The sequence below is a fragment of the Periplaneta americana genome, chromosome 15 (genome assembly GCF_040183065.1).
Source record: "Periplaneta americana isolate PAMFEO1 chromosome 15, P.americana_PAMFEO1_priV1, whole genome shotgun sequence".
Taxonomy (NCBI): domain Eukaryota; kingdom Metazoa; phylum Arthropoda; class Insecta; order Blattodea; family Blattidae; genus Periplaneta; species Periplaneta americana.
In genome coordinates, this window is record NC_091131.1 from 175,685,745 (window position 1) to 175,708,165 (window position 22,421).

Sequence of the window (22,421 nt, forward strand, 5' to 3'; positions counted from 1 at the left end):
CGACCTGGCCCGGGATCGAACCCGCAACCTTGGGCATAGAAGGCTAGCGCTATACCAACTCGACAACTATTTTTATGTTGAAAGTAACCTAGTTCTTAAAAATCTACTAAAGAAAGTTATGCCACATCACTAAGTTGTTCAACTCAGCACTGAAATTATTATTGCAGTACAGTACTTTCTTTCATCACAAATCATACAAGCTTACAAAGAACAAAAATCCATGTAATGTCAAGCAGTTCAAAAATTACTCAACAGGTGGCAGAGGACTGCAATGTAAGATATTGAACTGAATGTTGAAATCACTGAGGAAATAGTGATTCGTTACAGTTGCTTCTGGTGCAATTAGTAAATCACCGCTTGATCACTGTTTCACTGCTTAACGAACAGTTCACTCACTGGAGTGAAAGTGATTTTTTTAATCACCGGTGAAAAATCGCTGCTAGTGATTTTTTCTTCCATCTCTAACTCGGATGCACAGGTGTCATATGAGGTTGTGATTTTGGTTCTTATTGCGTGTTTAAATGTGGAGCTATTACTTCATGGTAAATGTTTATGTCTAAAAGTGGCTATGTTATAATTATGTTACTTAAGGCTACATTGGGTATGGAGTAAATAATATATATCGTGTAGAAATATGAGTTATGTCAGTAGTAGGGCTACACAAAGAAGATAGGGCTGAACTAGCGCTGAGGTAGTTCCCTTCGTATTCCGCTTATACATCTTGCATATATGAATCTGTGACAGGTTAGGTTTGATTAGTTTAGTCTTCTATTATGCCTTGCATGTACGATAAACTGTATCTCCAAAAAAAAAAAAAAAAAAAAAAAAAAATCCCCTATAGATTCGAGGATTTTCATTTCCGAAATCACGGAACTACTTCAGCGCGAGTTTCACGGAAGATATAATTCACAATTATCGTGAAAGCACAAGCTACGATATACTCGTACCATACACTTCGGATCAAGGTGAAGTTACATCAAACATCTGATGTCAACCCATGCAATTATCAATCGTAACGTAATATCTCGTGTACTGTTATTATGAACACTGAGGCATTTACATGTAATAATTATTTATTTGTACTTTCAGGTTTCTGAGATACCGGTAACCCTGCTCTCTCCTTCATCAGAAGAAATAACATCAGTTGAGGTTAGCTTTCTCTCCATATAAGTATAAGAAATTTGTAAAATTCAAATTGTAGGTTAGTTATATCAAATTTTATCTCGTGTGTTCACTATACTTCTGGGCTCATGTTACAGTAGGTAACTCCTGATGCAAGTAAAATGACTGTATTTAATAATTTATACGGAAATACAATCTGGAGCTCCTCATTGTCTAAGTTTCGCTTACATCACACTGCGCATGTGCAGTAAACAAGAGACACTGTATATATGCTGCCTGTGGACAGTCTTGCGAAATTGTTCCCTATGTACAAGTGGCCTCCCATGAAGACTTGCTCCAAATTTTAATTCCGTATCTGTATAATGACTGTGTCAGTTAAAAATAATTTAAAGAACATGCTTTTTTATGTATGGTACAAGGGTAAAGAAATAAATACATAAAAAAATAGATGTTCCTTGCACCGAAAATAAATAATTCAATAATGCAACAAAGACATAAATGTACTTACGCTGTGTTCTGAAGTCGCCCCGTGTGTTTATAGACCAGCAGTAGATGATTTAAAAATACAAAATGACGGTATGTAATTTGGGTGATTCTGTAGGGCAACTACTCCGTGGTTTTCGAACTTTTTTTTTTTTTTTTCCCACAAACTACGATTTTATGCCCAACTTTCGAAAGATTCATTCATTTATTCATAGTGTTCTGCCCAAGGGCAGGTCTTTCATTGCAAACTCAGCATTCTCCAGTCTTTCCTATTTTCTGCCTTCCTCTTAGTATCTACATATGATCCATATAATATATATATTATTATTATTATTATTATTATTATGTGAGCCGGAAAGCAAAAAAGGGACTTCTTGTCGAAAATTTAAGATTGAGAGTTTATGTTATTTTCAAATTCAGCATAGAGTTCTAAAAATGTACTGAAATTTTTACTTTTCCGACAAGCAGTCTCTTTTTGCTTTTTGTCTCACATATCTTAATGTCGTCTATCATATGATATTTTCTTCTGCTCCAAACTCTTCTCCTGTTCACCATTCCTTCCAGTGTATCCTTCAGAAGGCAGTTTCTTCTCAACCAGTGACCAAGCCAATTCCTTTTCCTCTTCCTGATCGGTTTCAGCATCTTTCTTTCTTCACCCACTCTTCCAACATAGCTTCGTTTCTTATTCTGTCTGTCCATAATATAAAAAATTTCGGAAACACATTATTTCGACTGTAACCTAACATAACCAATTACAACCTAAACTAACCTAACCTTAACTAACTCAAGCAAAACTAAGCTAACGTAACCTAAACTACTCTGATTGCCACCAAGCAGTAAACATCACTACCAACAAACATAACATTATGCTACTGTCCAAAACTACATAAAACTTAAAACATGTAAAACCATAGACCGTGCGCAACAATCTATGCATATAAATTATGGGAATTGAATATAGAATAGTTACACTTGCTTAGAACTTCTAAAATCCATGGGGAGGCTTTTCTCGGAATTTGTGGTTGTAGTGATTTAAACATACCTTTCATTGTTAGAAAGAAAAGCCCTAAGAATAATGACAGACAGTGAGGGAACTGCGATGGTATGGAATACTGTCACTGGTTTCTATGGCCAGAAAACATACCGTTAGTGAAAAATGATATACTGTCACTGAAAAAATGTGATCGTAAAAATTTGTTTAAATAGGCTACATTTCTTCACAGCGAAGAGTACTATCTGTTTGCTTCGTAAATCTAAACCACAGCCTTCTAGAACTCTATTCAGTGTGTATTTTTTTTTATCCATGGCACTACAGCCCGCGAAGGGCCTAGACTGACCAGCTGGCTGCTGGCCTCACACCCACATTCCGAAGCAGAGGTGGACGATCATCTATCCAGAATGGAGGTATCGTGTGGTTAGCACGATGATCTCCCCAGCTGTTATAGCTGGCATTCGCAACCGGATTTGGTTACCTATCGAAATTTCATGAGAAAATTTCTTCCCCCATGAGGACTCGAACCAGCGCACATTCTGTAATGAGTCCTAGACAGGATGCCTTAGACCGCGACGCCACGGTGTATTTAGACATGCTTATTTGATAAGCTCAACTCCTGGAATGCTTATAACGGTAGTATTTCAAGTGTAGAAGGCTGAGTTCTGTACCTTGTGGTGGTCATTGTTGCCAATTTAGTGACTGTGTCATTTTTTTTTGTTGCACTTTTTATTAATAATAAATTAAGTAAGGCACTTTGACACTTTAACATTATTTTAAGTGATAAGTCTCAAAGGATATTGTAAAATGATCTAGTAAATAACCGAAGTAACTTGAAATTATTTTATTAAGAAATTTAATGTGTTACGTAAGTTTCAAAGATTCGCGTTACTGACTGGACGAAACAATTTATTGTATATATCATTTATGTCTGTTGTAAGGGAGGGAGTATGCCTTTTTTAAATTGAGGTATGCCAGAGGAAAATCTTGGGGTAGCATACCGCCTCTGGTTTTTTCTCACTTCCCTCACTGATGACAGGTGTGCATAAAAAGATATCCTGTAAGAAGATTTTCCAAAATTTAGGGATTTTGAACCTATATTTGAGTACAGTCTTTCCCTGATGATGTTTTATGTTAAAAATGAATACACTTCATCAAAACATTCATAATTTTAATACAAGACACAAATCAGATTTCCATTTAACATCTGTTAGCCTCAGATGTTGTGAAAAAGCAATTCACTATTCATGTGTTACAGTTTTCAATGCATTGCCTGCTTTTCTATAGCATGAAACACTGAAACTTCCAGCTTGCATTTTTCTAAGTTCTATGGTGTGGGAATCTTTGACTGGTTAGGTTAGGTTAGGTTAGTTTAGGCTTTTGTATGTCATGCATATACTAAGTGATGTGAAATATGAGTTTTGCATTAACTTTGAAGTGTTCTTTTTATTTCATATGTTAAATAATCACTTTCAGCAGGGTAACTATAGCGATAAATTCTTTCCAATTTTTACCAATTTTCTATTATGTTTTCAAATCAGCTGACGTCCTATATGAATTCTCAATATTCCAAACTAACTTTCTTCTGAAAATTAGACCATTTTTCCATTTTTTCGTTAAAAAACCTTCAGTGTCACGTGCTATAGAAAACCCACATTGCCTAATTATTTTAAAGCTTTGAACAGAATTAACCAAATTTCTCAATCTTCATATTGTGACAGCGACGTGAGAATCGAACTCACGACCAGCGTCCCGCATGAAAGCAGATCGCACAAGCTCCACGGAACATTGAGTGACGTCGCGCGGTGGAGAGAAGATCGCGCGGAGCACTTTGGGACGGCGCGCGGCGGAGAAAGGGGAGAGGGTGTATTACGTCACGCGACGAGTTTGCGCGCGCATCTGGTGCTGGTAGAGAGGAGAGGGCCCTGGATTTCTCTGGAATGCCATCTCTAGAGACGGGTCGAAATTTCCAGGCTACGTCGCTGTAGTTATAAATTACGGTCGCGAAGGAACGACAGCAGTTTCAGTCTTCAGAGTTTTCAGTTATTCCGTCAGCGAGTAAGCCAGAGCAAGCAAGCCAGAGTTCGACTCGAGTGTGCGTCCGCATCTGCGTCAGCATCCGAAGGCCTGAGTTCGAGTGCAGTGGACCGCAGTTGGAGGGACCTGAGTTCGAGTGCAGTGGACCGCAGTTGGAGGGACCCGAGTTCGAGTACAGTGAACTGTCTCTGAAGGTCTGTGGTTCGAGATACTGTGAACTCGAGTGACTGAGATAGAAGAACTGTGAACTGAGAACTGGTAGTTCTGATTTGTAAATAGTGCTTTGTAAATATTAGTTAAGATTAACAGTTCATTGTTGTGCGTAATAGTCCAAGTAAATTATCATTGTCGTCGGTGGAGTGCTATAACGAATACTGTGTTGAGTGAGGATCCAATTGTTGACGAGCGCGTTTAAGGTGAATTGTAGAAAGGAATTACTGTTGTGACGAATAAATTACATTGTTGTAACTAATAAAATTCACATTGGTGTCAGAACCGGGATATTACCGACAATGGAGAACCTACAGCAGATCCTGCAAGCCATCGCGGAAATGAAAGCAGAAATGAAAGACGAAATGAACAAGCACATCAGTGAGTTGAAGAACGACATAAGTGATGTGAAAACGGAGATGAAAAGTGACATAAGTGAAGTGAAAACGGAGATGAAAAGTGACATAAGCGGAGTGAAAGGCGACATAAGCGGAGTGAAAAATGACGTCACTACGCAAATTGAAAGCGTTTCGGCCCACGTAGATGGATTTGTCGCCATCGTGAAAGACGAACTTAAGGCCGATTTGGACAACCTAAACAAGAATTTTACAACTATAAACGAGACAGTAGCCGAGTTGAGACAGGATGTAGACCATTTCGACGGCAAGATCCGCGATCTCGAACGTCGTCAAGAGGAAACGTGTGTGCTGATGGACCAACATGCTGTAGAAAACAAGCACATCCTCGCGTTGGTGGATCGCCAGGCTAGAGAACAGAAACAGATAATTGCCGAGGAAGTTCAACGGGCCGTGGAAAGATCGACGTCAGAATTGAGGACCTCATGTAGTGGCCATGTGGAACCATCGCCCTCAGCCAGACATCACAACGTCAAGACGCCAAAGTTCGACGGTACGACGTCTTGGGCGATATTCCGTCGCCAGTTCGAGGCCACCGCAGCACATAATGGGTGGACCCCAGCGGAGAAGACTACTCAGCTGCTGGCCGCGCTTCAGGGACAGGCGTCGGAGATTCTTCACAGCGTTCCAGAAGATGGGACAGCCGCTGAGATAATGGCGGCCCTGGAGGGACGTTATGGTGACCATCAACTTGCTGCAGCATTTAGGACCCAACTAAAAACGAGGGTCCAACAGTCAGGCGAGTCCCTGCAAGAATTCGCGATGGCGGTGGAACAACTGGCCCATAAGGCGCTCAGGGGCCTACCTAATGACTTCATCGCTGGAGAGGCGGCCTACACCTTCGGCAGCGGAGTTCGAGACCCGGAAATAAAGCAACAGCTACTCTTGGCAGAGCATCGTACCGTCAACGCAGCTCTGGCGGCGGCCCTCAGGATGGAGGCGGCCAAGTCGGCGGCGGGAGTCTCAACACCGCACTGGATCAGGAGCGTCACGGCGACGGATGCTGGGGGGCGCCAACCGAAGCCACCCGAGCGGCAGTCAACGGAGCGGCGGAGACGACGGGCGCCCACCTGCTGGTCCTGTGGCAAACCGGGACACTTGAGAAGGGACTATGACCAATCCGGCCACAGGCAGGAGAGAGAGGTGGCCGACGTCGAGGAGCGCCAGCAGTCAACGGAGCGGCGGAAACGACGGGCGCCCACCTGCTGGTCCTGCGGCAGACCGGGACACCTGAGAAGGGACTGTGACCGATCCGGTCACAGGCAGGAGAGAGAGGTGGCCGACGTCGAGGAGCGCCAACAGTCAACGGAGCGGCGGAGACGACGTGCGCCCATCTGCTGGTCCTGCGGGAGGCCAGGACACCTAAGGAGGAACTGCGACCGCTCCAGCCACCGGCAGGAGAGAGAGGTGGCTGACACCGAGAGAAACCAACAGTCGCCTGAGCAACGGAGTCGACGGGTGCCCACCTGCTGGTCCTGCGGTGAACCTGGGCACCTGCGGAGGAGTTGCGACCGACCTGGCAACAGTCAGGAGAGAGAGGGGGCCGATGCTAGGAGGAGCACGTCGGCGCCATCATCATCGTCCCCTCGGCTCGTCCTGAAACCGGTCGACAGAAGATGCGACGATGGGCTGATTGCTGAAGGACGGATAAAAGGCCGTCCATGCAGAGTACTGGTGGACACCGGGGCGATGCTCACTATCGCCAGACCAGACGTCGTGCGGGGCCTACCTGGGAGGACGCCGCTGCGCCAATACGAGCTACGGACTGCTTCAGGCGAGAGCTTGCCCATCCAGAGAGAGGTCTTCCTGGACCTGACCTTGGGGAAGAGGAAACTGGAGATGTGGGTGTTCGTCGCCAACATCACCGAGGACGTCGTCCTGGGACTCGACGCCATGCGGTTACTCGATGCGACGGTGGACGTCCGGCGCCGTATACTCCGTCTTGGTCGGGATGAAGTGTTCCTGATGGACGCCGGGGACCAACCCGTGGCCAGCGAGCTCTCCTTGGAGGGCCAAGGGGAAGAGCAAGATGGCGCCCACGCAGTACGAGTATCGCTGCCCAGCCAAGCCAAGGATGGGGTGGCGCCACCATAAGGAGGAAGCAGCCGGAGGACCCCAAACGTTGGACCGACTAGCAGCCTACCAAGGGACTGCCCGAGACGAGCAGTCCTAAGGAGGGAGCAATGTGACAGCGACGTGAGAATCGAACTCACGACCAGCGTCCCGCATGAAAGCAGATCGCACAAGCTCCACGGAACATTGAGTGACGTCGCGCGGTGGAGAGAAGATCGCGCGGAGCACTTTGGGACGGCGCGCGGCGGAGAAAGGGGAGAGGGTGTATTACGTCACGCGACGAGTTTGCGCGCGCATCTGGTGCTGGTAGAGAGGAGAGGGCCCTGGATTTCTCTGGAATGCCATCTCTAGAGACGGGTCGAAATTTCCAGGCTACGTCGCTGTAGTTATAAATTACGGTCGCGAAGGAACGACAGCAGTTTCAGTCTTCAGAGTTTTCAGTTATTCCGTCAGCGAGTAAGCCAGAGCAAGCAAGCCAGAGTTCGACTCGAGTGTGCGTCCGCATCTGCGTCAGCATCCGAAGGCCTGAGTTCGAGTGCAGTGGACCGCAGTTGGAGGGACCTGAGTTCGAGTGCAGTGGACCGCAGTTGGAGGGACCCGAGTTCGAGTACAGTGAACTGTCTCTGAAGGTCTGTGGTTCGAGATACTGTGAACTCGAGTGACTGAGATAGAAGAACTGTGAACTGAGAACTGGTAGTTCTGATTTGTAAATAGTGCTTTGTAAATATTAGTTAAGATTAACAGTTCATTGTTGTGCGTAATAGTCCAAGTAAATTATCATTGTCGTCGGTGGAGTGCTATAACGAATACTGTGTTGAGTGAGGATCCAATTGTTGACGAGCGCGTTTAAGGTGAATTGTAGAAAGGAATTACTGTTGTGACGAATAAATTACATTGTTGTAACTAATAAAATTCACAATATTTTCTACAAAATGAACTGATTATGCTTCAAATAAAGTTAATCTACTTAATGTCTATCATCATCATCATCATCATCATCATCATCATCATCATCATCATCGTCGTCAAGGATTAGGCACTTAGACTGTTCTGTTTCAGAATTGTTCACACCATCTGTTTAGAAGTCGACCCACACTTCTTTCATCTTTAGGGCTATACTGGAAGGAGACCTTTGTTATTCCTAATGTCTGGCATTCGCTGAATATGTAATTCTATATTTTTCAATAAAAGTATATTTAGGCCCACTATAGATTTTATAAAAACAGTTATATTACCGGTTGTTCTGTATGATTGTGAAACTTGGACTCTCACTTTGAGAGAGGAACAGAGGTTAAGGGTGTTTGAGAATATGGTGCTTAGGAAAATATTTGTGGCTAAGAGGGATGAAGTTACAGGAGAATGGAGAAAGTTATACAATGCAAAACTGCACGCATTGTATTCTTCACCTGACATAATTAGGAACATTAAATCAAGACTTTGAGATAGGCAGGGCATGTAGCACGTATGGGCGAACCGAGAAATGCATATAGAGTGTTAGTTCGGAGACTGGAGGAAAAAAGACCTTTGGGGAGGCTGAGATGTAGATGGGAGGATAGTATTAAAATGGATTTGAAGGAGGTGGGATATGATGATAGAGACTGGATTAATCTTTCATAGGATAGGGACTGATGGCGGGCTTATGTGAGGGCGGCAATGAACCTGCGGGTTCCTTAAAAGCCATTTGTAAGTAATAGATTTTATATCTAATTCTTGTTTTATGTTGTAATTTCTTCTGGCATCTAATAGGCATAATGTGCATCCTTTTACATATCAGAAAAATCTCATTTCTGATGATTCAGCTATCTTAGTTGATCTGATGTTACAGTCTAGCTTTTGCACCCATATAATAATAGTGACTTCATATAATTTTAATAACGTTCCTATTCTTACTTTATGTTTCATTGTCCATTGTATTGTTCCACAGAAATATCTTAATCTATTTAATTTGCTTCCAACATCATAATATAACCTATGATTTTCTATACCCAAAAATGGTAACCCAAATATTTACCTGTTCTATAATATCTATTTGGAGCTTTCCTGGGTTATAATCCATGGAATGTCATTACTTTGGTTTGTTTTGTTGAAATTGACATTCCATATTTAGCTGCGGTCTGGCTTAGTTTATGGACTGCTTCTTAGACTTTGTATTCAGATCTCCCTATAATAAACTGATTGTCAGCATAATGTCATCAGCCAGTTTTTAACATCATCATCGATATATGTTAAAATGTGTGAGTGTAAGCAGGAAGACTGTGAAATGAGTGAGCCTGGGTTCAAATTCTGCTTGAGACAAGTTACCTACTTGAGGTTTTCTTCCGGGTTTTCCTTCAACTGAATGGGAGCAAATGCATTGGGCCCTGAACTAATTTGCCGGCATTATCACCTTCATCTCACTCAGATGCTATATAACCATAGCAGTTTAAAAATAATCAATTAAAAAAAAGAAGCAGGCATCCTTTGTTTACTCTTGGTTCATGTCGGCTGAAGCTATTCCATTTTTCTGAGTACGAATTCTTACCTTATTATTTATGTACAATGATTGAATTGCTGAAATTAAATACAGGGCTCCTACAAAAGCCCTTTCCTGTTTCGAACACATGTAATTTACATTCTATGAATCTGAGGTGCATGAAAATAGCACCAATGGAAAGAAAAATTAAAAAAGTTTAGTTGTGGTAACATTGTTTTCCTAGTTGGTAACATTACCTCATAATAGCGCATATAAACAAATTTGTCCATTGTTGGGGCGAAATGGCTGCTATAGAGGACAGAAAAACTTTTTATGTGCTTGATTTTCATGTGAACCATTCAGTTATTAATGTGCAGTGGCATTACGAACAAAATTTGGTGCAGATTCATCCAGTAGGCCTACAATCAGTAAATAATACACTGATTTTAAGGCAAGATTCTTCGCAAGCACTTGCGATTTCATCTCTACCGACTACAGTTGCTGCAAGCCCTAAAACCAGAGGACAAAGTGCGACAAACAAATTTCTGCATAAGTATGCAGACTTTAATTGAAAATAATGATGAATTTATTTGTTCCGTGGTTTTTTTTTTTTTTTTTTTTTGATGAAGTCACTTTCCATCTTTCTGGTAAGGTGAACAGACATAACCTCAGAATCTGGGGGTCAGAAAATCCGCATACCTATGTGGAACTTGACTATACGCTTGATGTGTGCCATGTTACCAAGGGATGACACATTGAACATCTTTAAGGTAAGGAACTAAACGTTTTGAGTTTCTCTTTCCATTGGTAATATTTTCATGCATCTCAGATTCATAGAACGTAAATCACATGTGTTCGAAATCGGAAAGGTCTTTGTAGGAGCCCTGTATATTGAGACCCCAATATCCTTCAGCGCTTCACACAATAGTTTTTGTTTTACTTTTTCGAACACTTTCTCATAATTGATAAGTATATAGTAATGGGTACCGGTAGTCAGAATTCTCTCTTTTTATGTTATTTGTGCCAAAGTAAAAATGCAGTATGTGCAGGATTTTCTGCTTGTAAATTCATGTTGGGACTCTTGTATTTTTTCGAAAAAGATGTCAGGCTTTTATTAGTCATTTTGGCATATAATTTATAGCATGAATTTAAGGGACTTAAATCCTTTGTAATTCGAATACTGGGCCTTATCTCCTTTCTTATATAGTGGATATATTAATGCTTCATTTCATTCTTCTGGTATGCAACCATTAACCCATCAAATATTAAGGATATTTAAGAGCCTTTGCATTAATAAGTCTGATGCTTGCTTGATCATTTCCATTATCTTTTCCTGGTGCTTTTTATTTTTAGTTTCTTTGACTAGTAATTTCGACTCGTACATTAACTTGAAGTTTACCACGAAAATCGTCTGTAGCTGCATTTAGATTGGCAACAGGCCATGATTGTTTGGCCAAACACCTGCATAGAATTGAAATATATCAGTCCCCTATCTGCCCATTGTGCAACTCAAACCAAGAAATGGATTCGAAACACCTAAAAATCTGTGGTTCAGTGGCTGACCATGATAATATCTTTGAAAAATATTGGAGTGCAAGAGGTCAAATGACTTTATTGTCAAACGCCTGGCATTAGAAAGCAACAACAACAACATTAACTTGAAGTTAATACTAAAATTTATTTCTTATTCTCCATCATTACTAGTCTAGTCCATAAAGATTTCAAATAGATTAACCAGCCATTTTCCGAAATTATATTTAATTGGACTTTATCTCTCTTACTTGTTTAAATATTTCATAATTTTATTTTAGATGTTTCACCTTGGCTTTCATATACATCATATTCGATCTCATTGACATAATGGTCCCAACTTTCTCTCTTAAGTTTGTACACTTCTTTCTTTACAAGGATGAATTTTCTTTTATAATCTGTTCTATAACCTATGTTATATTGTTGGTAGATCTCCTTTTTCTTCTTTTATTAGTGTTTTAATTTCGCCATTCCAGATTCTTAGCCCCCTTTAGAAAACTTCTTTTTCTAACTCCTAACACTGCGAAAGCTGAGTGCTTGTATAATTGTTATTTCTTTGATATTACTCCATCCTTCGTTTGCTTGTGGATTTCAATTGCCACTGTTGATTAAGTCTTTCTGATGGAGCAGTCGTATGCTTTCTTCTTACCATGTTCTTTGAAAATTTGATAATTTCCTAGAAGACGGTGCTCACGGGAACAGAGCCCTCTGTGATGTCATATGTGTGTGACGACATAGATTCGCATCAACAACGTTAATATACATTATTTAATAAAGTGTTTTTTGTAAATAAATTTAGAAAAATAAATATGAAGATACATTGTTTTATTCATCGTCAACTTCTACTCTTCTGTTACTAATATATACACAATCAAATACATAGCACAAGAAAATGGTTACAACCCAAACATAATAGACAACATCATAAGGAAGACAAAACAAAAACTCAAGAAACACAAAAACACATAAAACACAACACAAACACAAGAACACAAGAAATACATCACACTAACATACGAAAACAAAAACATACACAAGATCGCATCCTCATTCAGAAAACAGAAATAGAACATAGCATACAGAAGAGAAAACACACTACAAAGACATCTCAACACACAAACAACACAAACAAATAAATACAACCACACAGGCGTATACAAACTCACATACAATAGTTGCGACAGTTTCTACATTGGACAGACAGCCAGATCATTCCAAACTCGATACAAAGAACACATTAAAGCAATAACCAGAGGACACAATACATCTACATATGCCGAACACATAACTAATGCTAACCACACATACAATAACATAAATACAGACATGGAAATCCTACACGTACAACCCAAAAACCAAAAACTCAACACACTAGAACAATGTGAAATATACAGACACACTAAAACACACCCTGATCAAATTCTCAACACAGAGAACAATTTCAGAACACACAGACTATTTGACACAACTCTTCATCACACGAACACACCCACATAACAGACAGCGAAGTTGAGATAGCGCCGAGATCTAGTAGGCTCTGAGGATGGTGTCAAGCAACACCGTAACAGCTGTAAGCCACACATGCTTACATAATTAACACGAGTAAGATCGCTATTCAATCAATTACTAATATATGCTATTGGTTTCAATTCTTCTTTCGTACTCTGTATAAACTGTGCTGATGTCATGGAGAAAATGAGTGAATATTTTGTTCGGTGTTCTATTGTGTTGCCAAGTATATACATATTGGAATATATACATTTCGTCATGTTGCTCCAGACGTCCTTCCCTTTTTAATCCTGACTTAAGTGATTTCCACAAACACTATATTTTGTGCAGAGTGGCATGTTTAAAACAAAAAGTTTTGAACACAGTGTTCAAATTGTTTAAAACAATATCCATTGATTAAAACATGTTTTAAACACAACGTTCAAAACTATATGATATTATTAATTTTTAAGGCAACAGAATTCTCTGTTATATTTATTATTTATTTCTCCATCAATAATAAATAACGTTTAAAACTAATCTTTTTTTATATAGGCCTAGATATTTCATACAAGTTATTTGTCTCATTTTCTGCTTGTTTTATTTTATCCTAATTATTCACAATATAAAATCATGCTTGCCTTTATAAAATATACAGTTATGAATTTACAGCAGTGCTCCGTACTTTATGCAGCCAAACTTTGAATTCTTCCAAACAAACATTATTTTTAATAAAAAATTTTTGTAGTATATACAGAGGAAACAATCTGAATGTTGATATCTACATATAGGCCTACTGTCTAAAGCAGTTTTATTATATTTGTAAAAAATCCCCTGAAAATAATTTTAAGATGCTTATTATAAAATATTCTAGTCTTTTCACGAATCACCACTTCTACTTCATGTAATGTTTTGGTTGGTGGGTGCACGAATAACTTACCCAAGTTTCCTATGGTACAAGTAGCCATTCAGCCATGATCACTTGCTCACTAATCGATACTTGATAAAGCATAAAAAAGGAGAAATCCGGATATTCAGTTTGATTGGAAATGTTTGTTTTTCTGTCATGTCCAAGTAATAAATAGCAAATTTAAAGTCATCAGTGTTTTAGTTATGCTGTCTAAATATTTAGGAAAAATAAAATTCTAGTGATGAGGAACCTAGATAAAAAAATGAAATCAGAATTACAAGTTTGTGCTAATTCAAAACTGGATAGTCCAGCTTTTTTATAATGTTATAAAAAATTATTTCTCACTGTTAATAGGCGCTAGATCTTCAGAGAAATGTAAGCAGTCAAACTGAGGTAAATTTGAAAATATTGTTTTTTATGAAACTCAGCATTAAGTTTTATAATTTTTTTTTTTTTAGGTTAATAGGATATTAATTTTATGACTCACCTTATTTAGTTTAAAGCAACACAATATATTTAAAAGGCCGTTTCCCAAATTTTTCTTAAAAAAATCGAGAATTTCGCTAATTTTTACAATACCCATCTGGCAACCCTATGTATAAAACATGTTCAATATTAAAAAAAAAAAAAAGGACATGTCAACTTTATTATTTTCATCAGTTAAAAGATTAATCAACTCGAGATATCAACCATTTCCACAAAATTTCAAATAATAAAAGTTGGGAGCTGTACAACATATAATTCCTGAGTATCCAAGGAAAAGTGCAGTTACTTCCTTTCGATTACTCACAGGGTATGACTGTTTGTCAAAACTCTTGAACAAAATTGGAATTTTTTCTTCACCACTTCGTCTATTATGCACTCTTCAGAAAGAAATGGATCAGAAATTCCGAATTGTATGTTCATCCCTTTCTTTTAAACCCACTGTGTGTGAGAAATATTGGAGGGCAAGAGAGTTAGTGCCTTTATTGCCAAGAATCCAGCATTAGTTAACAACAATAACATATTACAAAAACGCACTATTTCATGGTACTGTTTAAAATAGTATAAAAACATTTTAAAACAAAACCAAAAAAAAAAAAAAAAAACGCTTTTTTTAAATAAAACTTTTTTTTTTCAATTGATTTTGTGTATTTTTTTTAATTATCCTTTCTTCCAAATTGTATGGAATGATTTACCATGTCATGAATATAGCCTTCTTTTCCAATTCACTGTAAGTTTCCCATCCATCTGTTTTAATTTTTGTACCAGGTAAAATGACATTTTTTTATTAATTTTAAAAGTGTGTTTTTATCCCTTTTCTGAACTATAGTATCAAACAGTTTTTGTTTTCTCTTTGAATACTGCCGAAAACCCATATTTGTTCCCTTTCACTACATAAGAAACAGCGTCTATCGGATTTTATTGTCCAAATATGCGATTCGTCTATCTGGACTACTGGGCCCAGTCCTCCTATTGGCTCAGTATTGTTAGTCACTATAACATAGCAAACCTCTCTGCAAAGGCTGTAATATTCTTGAACTGTATTTATGTTTAGCTCAATTTCAGATGCTGTTAGTTCTAATGTAAAATTATGTAACCAACAATATATTAATTCTAGACTCTGTTGTACTGTAATTTTAGAGTTTTTAAACCATGTATTAATAGCAGCCGAAATAGTTTTCCTGCATCTTAAGCCTTCAAAATATACGGAATATTTTGATTCGATTTCTTTTACTTAGAATTTTTTTCTATTGGTTAACCTGTGAAGTTGAGCAAATTTTATAGAACTTTAATGCTCCTAACTTTAACCATGATATGTCACTACACGTACTTTCACTTTCTTCACTAACAGCTCTTTCTTCCATACTTGGTCAAGCTGATTGCATTGCCATCAGTCACTCACTAAACAACTGAAAGTAGGTTTCAATTAGTATTTTTCCATATTTTTAGTTAGAGTTAGTAATGTTATCTATTTTTGAAAATTAAAACTAAGGTATTACTACCGGTACTCCCACCTGTTATCTACTACTGTATACGTTTTATGACTACCAATACCAATAGTAGAAACATTTTCAACTTGCTCTAATAGCTCAGTTGGTTGAGCACTGGAATGGAGAACGAAGACTCGCCATGGTAAAATTACAAATTTAAAATATAATAATTATAATTTGTAACATCAGAAATTAGATATAGACTTAAGATAATATTAAATAAATGTGAGTTACTTACAGGAATAAAGAAAAAAAGAGAGAGAGAGAGAGAGAAAAGGGGCAAGAAGGGAAGGCGAGAAGAGAAAGGAAAAGAAAAGGCAAAGAAGAAACATTTTTTCCACATCTTTTGTCACGATTTATGATGTCCCATATGACATAATTATTTCCCCATTCACATGCACTACTACTGACTATCTCTTCCCGTGAGAAAAGTCTTCTAGGAATTAACGGAAAGTTTCTATTTCATTTTTAGTATTTGGTCTTAATTTTTAAATAAATTATACTATTCACTACTATAAAGTGAACTGGAGGTATATTACAGCTTCTAAATACTCTTGTATCTTTTGTATTTGGCCATGTCTTTTTATTTGCTAAGATAATAATCTATAACAGAAGTTTGACCTCGAGCTACCCTTGTACATTTATGTATATAAAATGTCAGCTAGCCACTGGCATGGCTCAGTCGGTTAAGGCGCTTGCCTGCCGGTCTGAAGTTGCGCTCGGGCGCAGGTTTGATCTCCGCTTGGGCTGATTACCTGGTTGGGTTTTTTCTGAGGTTTTCCCCAACTGTAAGGTGAATGCCAGGTAATCTATGGCGAATCCTCGGCCTCATCTCTCCAAATACCATCTCGCTATCACCAATCTTATCAACGCTAAATAACCTCGTAGTTGATACAGCGTCATTTAAATAACAGACTTTAAAAAAAAAGTGTCAGATATTATCTCAGATCATGTTCTACTGATAGAGGAAGTAGATATTCGTCCGAAGAAGATAAGAGATGAAGAAATTGAACATGGAAAAACTGAAGAATGTAGAAGAAAGAAGAAAATTTGAAGCAAATTTTCAAGAGAAAGTCGCTACATTAGAATCCACACATGAGAATAGTAATGAGTACTGGACTCATATAAAAAGCTGTATACAGGCACAGCAGAAGAAACAATAGGATACACAGAAGGTGGAAGAATTAAGAAACCTTGAATCACAGGGAAAATGTTGGAGAAGATGGAGGAAAGGAGAAAATGGAAAAACATTAACACAGAAGAAGGTAGAAGAAACTACAGGAAACTTAAAAACGAACTAAGAAGAGAAACTGATAAGGCGAAGGAAAACTGGATGAAAGAGAAATGTAAAAAAATAACGATCTAGAGGGAAAAGGAAGATATGATTTAATGTACCGCGAAGTAAAATGTTTGGACTTCACAAATAAGAAAAGCAAATCCATGTGGTTGATAAAGACGAAATCGGAAATGAAATAACAGAAACACCAGGAATACTGGACAGATGGACGAAATATGTAGAAGAGTTATATGAGACAGGGAATTGTACTGTATGACTTGGCTATAGAAGACGAAGCAGCCATATCAGATGATGAAAAAGTATTTTCTGTTTTAAGGCAAGAAGTTGAACTAGTGCTTAAGGAAATGAAGAATGGGAAAGCAACAGAAGTTGATGAAATCCTCGTTGAAATAGTGAAATGCTTGGTGAAGACAAGAGAGAAATTCTATCATTATGCAACAAAATCTATGAGCAAGGCAACTGGCTGAAGATTTCATGGAGACGGTGTTGCTTTCAATACCGAAAAAAAAAAAAAAATGCCAAGAAATGTAACGAGTTCAAGACTGTCAGCCTGATATTGCACTCGGAAAAAATTATTCTGCGAATACTGAATCGATGTTTATATTCTAAGATGGAAGAACAGTTGGAAAAAGAGCAGTTTGGCTTCAGGAAGGGAAAAAGTACGAGAGATTCAATTGGACTGCTGTGAAAAATCGGCTAAAGATACCTAGAGAAGAATAAAGAAGTGTATATAGTATTTGTGGATCTAGAAAAGGTGTTTGACAGAGTGGATTGGAATAAACTGATGGGGTCAGCCTCGGGAGCATAGTTGGTATAGTGCTGGCCTTCTATGCTCGAGGTTGCGGGTTCGATCCCGGCCCAGGTCGATGGCATTTAAGTGTGTTTAAATGCGACAGACTCATGTCAGTAAATCTCTTGCGGGACAAAATTCCGGCATACCGGTGATGCTGGTATAACCTTTGCAGTTGCGAGCATCGTTAAATAAACAGTAAATTTTTTAAATTGATGGGTACTCTAAAGAAATTTGGCGGGATTGGAAAGAGAGGAGGCTGTTCAGTAACTTTTATATGAAACGAGTGAAAATCAGGATAAGAGAAGATGTGTCAGAAGGAAGTGAAATAGGGAGAAGAGAATAACAGGGATGCCCTTTATCACCTACCCTCTTCAACATCTACTTGGAGGATTTAGTGAAGAATTGTTTTTAGAGCATGGGAGGAGTGATAGTAGGAGGAAGAAGAATAAAGTGTATATGATTTGCTGATGATGTGGCATTGTTAGCAGAAGAGGAGTGGATACTAAGGGATATGCTACTGCAGCTAAATGACAGCCGTGAGCAGTATGGAATGAAGATAAATGCCAACAAGACGACCATGGTCATAGGAGGAAAAGTAAAGAAGGTAAACTTGCGAATTCTAAATGAGACCGTAGAGCAAGTGGACAGCTTCAAATACTTGGGGTGTACTTTAAGCAGTAACATGAGCTGCTGTCAAGAAGTCAAAAGGAGGATAGCAATAGCAAAGGAAGCGTTTAATAGAAAAAGGAACATCTTCTGCGGACCTCTGGAGAAAGAACTAAGGAAGAGACTAGTGAAGTGTTTGGTGTGGAGTATAGCATTGTATGGGGCAGAAACATGGACATTACGACCAAGTGAAGAGAAGGGAATAGAAGCATTTGAAATGTGGATATGGAGAAGGATGGAGCGTGTGAAATGGACAGAGAGAATAAGAAATGAAGCTGTGTTGGAAAGAGTGGATGAAGAAAGAATTATGCTGAAACTGATCAGAAAGAGGAAAAGAAATTGACTGGGTCACTGGTTGAGAAGAAACTGCCTACTGAAGGATGAACTGGAAGGAATAGTGGACAGGAAAAGAGTTCTCAGCAGAAGAAGATATCAGTAATAAAGGACATTAAGATACATGGAGACAAAGAGGAAGGCAGAAAATAGGAAAGACTGGAGACAGCTGGATTTGCAGTGAAAGTCCTGCCCTTGGGCAGAACACTATGAATGAATGAAGGTATCTGAGAAGTGTTGATTCTGAGCTCATTGTGTGCAGAAAATTCATTTAGTTTTTTCTCGTTATTAGTGTAATTCCCCCCTTTGTACCCACAATATTTTGTATTTGTGTGTTTCCAACACGGCCATTTATAAATCCCCCATTAGAAATAAATCGTTCTTGTTTATTTAATTTATTACTGCTTGTAATTCTCCTGTAGTATTTTGAGTTTGTCCATCTGTGGGTGCGTATAGTATGGGCAAATCCAGAAATGCAAGTAGAGTGCTAGTTGGGAGGCTGGAAGGAAAAGTACCTTTAGGGAGGCCGAGACGTAAATGGGAGGATAATATTAAAATGGATTTGAGGGAAGTGGGATATGAAGATAGAAACTGGAATAATCTTGCACAGGATAGGGACCGATGGCGAGTTTTGTGAGCGTGGCAATGAACCTCAGGATTCCTTAAAAGCCATACCGTAAGTAAGTAAAAGGTGCATATAGTTAGAATATAATTACATATCCTGTTTCAGCTTTTAGTCTTAACATTATTTATAAATGTATATGATTGTATCCTGTTATTTAACCATTTGTGTATCCAAATTGATACCGGTACTCTTGCAGAATCTCTTTGTTCCTGTGGTACACAGCCATATACAGTATCATTGTAATTCTATCGATGTTTGTAGTTTCAGTAACAGCAGCAATATCAGTCTTACAGTTATTTAATTCTCATGCAGTCTTCTTAAATTCTAGATTGCTGATGTTAGTGTTTCTGAGATATCAGTGTTGTTATTTCTTGTAACCTTATTCTTTGCATGGGTCGGTATAGAATGACGTAATAATAATTATGTACTTATATATTGAACACTTTAATTTTATTCCAATGTGAGTGGATCGGATCTTTGAGTTCACCATGATGATGATTTATCACTTTAATGTCCTTGTTCCATATCTCAAAGCTACAATGCTGATGTAAGATCTATACTGGTATGCGTTATTTGAGGCAGCTAGAATCAAAACCCTCCAAGTCCATAAAACAAAATTTGTGGGAAAATGGAAAAAACTGTTTCCATATAAATAAACATTCTTGGGATATAAACAATACTTTTATCAAGTATTTTATTATCATTAGATACGTTCAAACAAATTACAGGATTGCCCCTTCATTGAAACTAACAAATTCGTGAGGTTAAATTAGCACCTAACTGATTTTGAAACTGAAAAGTGTATTTGGAGGCTTTTGAAAGTAAGAGAATTAGTTCTGAGCATAAAAATGAGTCAAAAAGGAAAACATTTTAACTTAAACCTTACAAATTATGTAGGCAATGAAACCCAGACTTGAAGTATGATTATGCACATGCTTTAAACATAACAGCAGTATAAATTTGAAGATATGTTGCACTTTTTAAGTTCATACAAATTTTACACAATATTGTCACATTCCTCTTCCTCCAGATTAACAGTTTCTTCTTCGTCTTCTTATTCTTCACGTTCAATTCTATTGTTTTTTCTTGTTACTACCTTTGCAACAACGGTGTCAGTTCTATAGTTAAACTCATCTTGCACTGTTATCTGTTCTTTCAATGCAGATCGTCTTAAAATAAATCTTTTACAGCGGAATGGAACTTCTTCATGTCTAACAAAATTAAACTGTTGGATTTCCATTTACTGCCAACAGCATTATTACAAGCTGGTATAGCAGGAGGGCACAAAAGGAGTACCGACAAAATTATGTAATTAATTATTAATTGGTAAGAACATTTTTGTAACTCACTACTCACTCTATCCACCATTTCACTGAATATTATTAGAGTAGAAGTTAAACTTAATAAGGTTTAACAAGAGCTTAACCACACAAATAATAAATCAACATTGAACAGCTGAGGAATGCTGGGTAAAGCAGTCCCACAACCTGATTGGCAGAAAGGGACTTGGAGGTTTTTGAAACTAACAATGGCCGAAATTCAGTTGGATCTAGCGGATATTGAAACTAACCCTAACTTTTGTCCAGCATTTTGAGAGGAATCCAGCGGATATTGCAGAAAAATAATGCCAGCATCGGATTGCCCATGCGAAGATACACAGAAAAATAACTTTATCTCATTTTTTTTCTTCGATGGACTTGGCGGGATTTGATTCTAGACGCCTCATTATATATTAAGTCCATTTAATACTGTATTGGTGTGCTTATTTCAGGGTATCAGTATCCCATTTTCACCTACACCAGTTCCAAGTACATCTGAAGTGAATTCTGTTTCCACAAACCTGGATCAGTGTGCGTTAACTTTTTCAACAGTAATCAACAAGGAGTAAGTTTAAGATCTCATTCAAATTTAAGAACATTACTATTCATGACTACTGTATTATAACATTCATATAATATATATTATTTCAGGCAGTCCAGTGGGTCAGAATGGGACTGTTCTAGCAGTGAACGTCTTGGAAAGGTTTGTAATGATAATATAGCATTCGTAAAAAACAATTTGTTAGATACAGGGTGATTCAAAAGTCACGCGACATAGGACATCTCCGTTATTAGTGTAAGTACAAAAAATAGTTTCAAATAAATTTTTAGATATTGGTACATGTAGTTCATGTCCAAAATTTAAAGAAAATCGTAATAGCCATTTTTGAGAAAATTGCAACAAACATGTTCGCGTTTCAAGTAAAGTACCAGTTTGGTTAGGGAAAATGCATCCAAAACTGAGATGCCACATCTCTGGAGGATACGAAACTTAAATTAGAAATGTGGTTTGGGTCGCGCGCCGTAATTAATAAATTGTGTTTTTTTGTGTTGACAGCTGAGTAAGTTGAGAGTCACAGCGGCAAACTGAAACATTTTATCACTCGAACTTTCACGACCTGTGTAATTATTCCACATGCACACTAATGAAGTAAGTGTTCAAATTGGTGGCCATTTTGTTGACTGCACATCCATACACGGTTGAGGTAACTGCTCTGCACATTATGTAACACTGCAGGTGTTATTTGTGCACATTCTCTCCTGATATTTTCCTGCAGTTAATCCATTTTTCGGGGTCTGTTGCTGTAAACTACAGACTTGAGATGTCCCCAGAGAAAAAAATCAAGTGGCGTTAAATCTGGCGAACTTAGGCAGCCATTCCACTGGATCCCTGCGACCGATCCAACGCCCAGTGATAACTTCATTCAGCAATTTGCGGACTGTCAATCTGAAATGCGGTGGTGTTCCATCCTGCTGAAAGAAAAACCCACGTCTTCTATCTAGGGGGAGCTCATTCAAGTAGGCCAGCAGTGTAGCCTCGAGATGCTATCTGTACAGTGGAGCAGTGAGCTTGTTGTTCAGAAACACAGGACCGATGACATCCCCGTGTATGCCACACCACACATTTAATCTTGGGTCAAACTGATTATGAGCCTCTACAGCTATGTGGGGGTTCTCGGTTGCCTAGTACACAGCATTATGTC

At 38.5% G+C, this 22,421-nt stretch overlaps 1 protein-coding gene across 4 annotated transcripts in view; it reads left to right on the forward strand.

Moving 5' to 3' along the window:
* Positions 1-387: 387 nt before the first annotated feature.
* Positions 388-22,421, forward strand: part of LOC138715551 (nucleolar protein 12-like) — a 149,885-nt gene continuing 127,851 nt past the window's right edge. For 2 of the 4 annotated variants that reach the window (XM_069848616.1, XM_069848617.1), the window contains exons 1-3: positions 389-542; positions 1,090-1,149; positions 21,171-21,283. In XM_069848616.1, the coding sequence (XP_069704717.1) occupies positions 522-542; positions 1,090-1,149; positions 21,171-21,283 (194 nt within the window). In that variant the 5' untranslated portion in view covers positions 389-521. Of the gene's footprint in view, positions 543-1,089; positions 1,150-21,170; positions 21,284-22,421 lie in introns of all 4 variants that reach the window. The other 2 variants (XM_069848615.1, XM_069848614.1) reach the window with 2 other exon arrangements.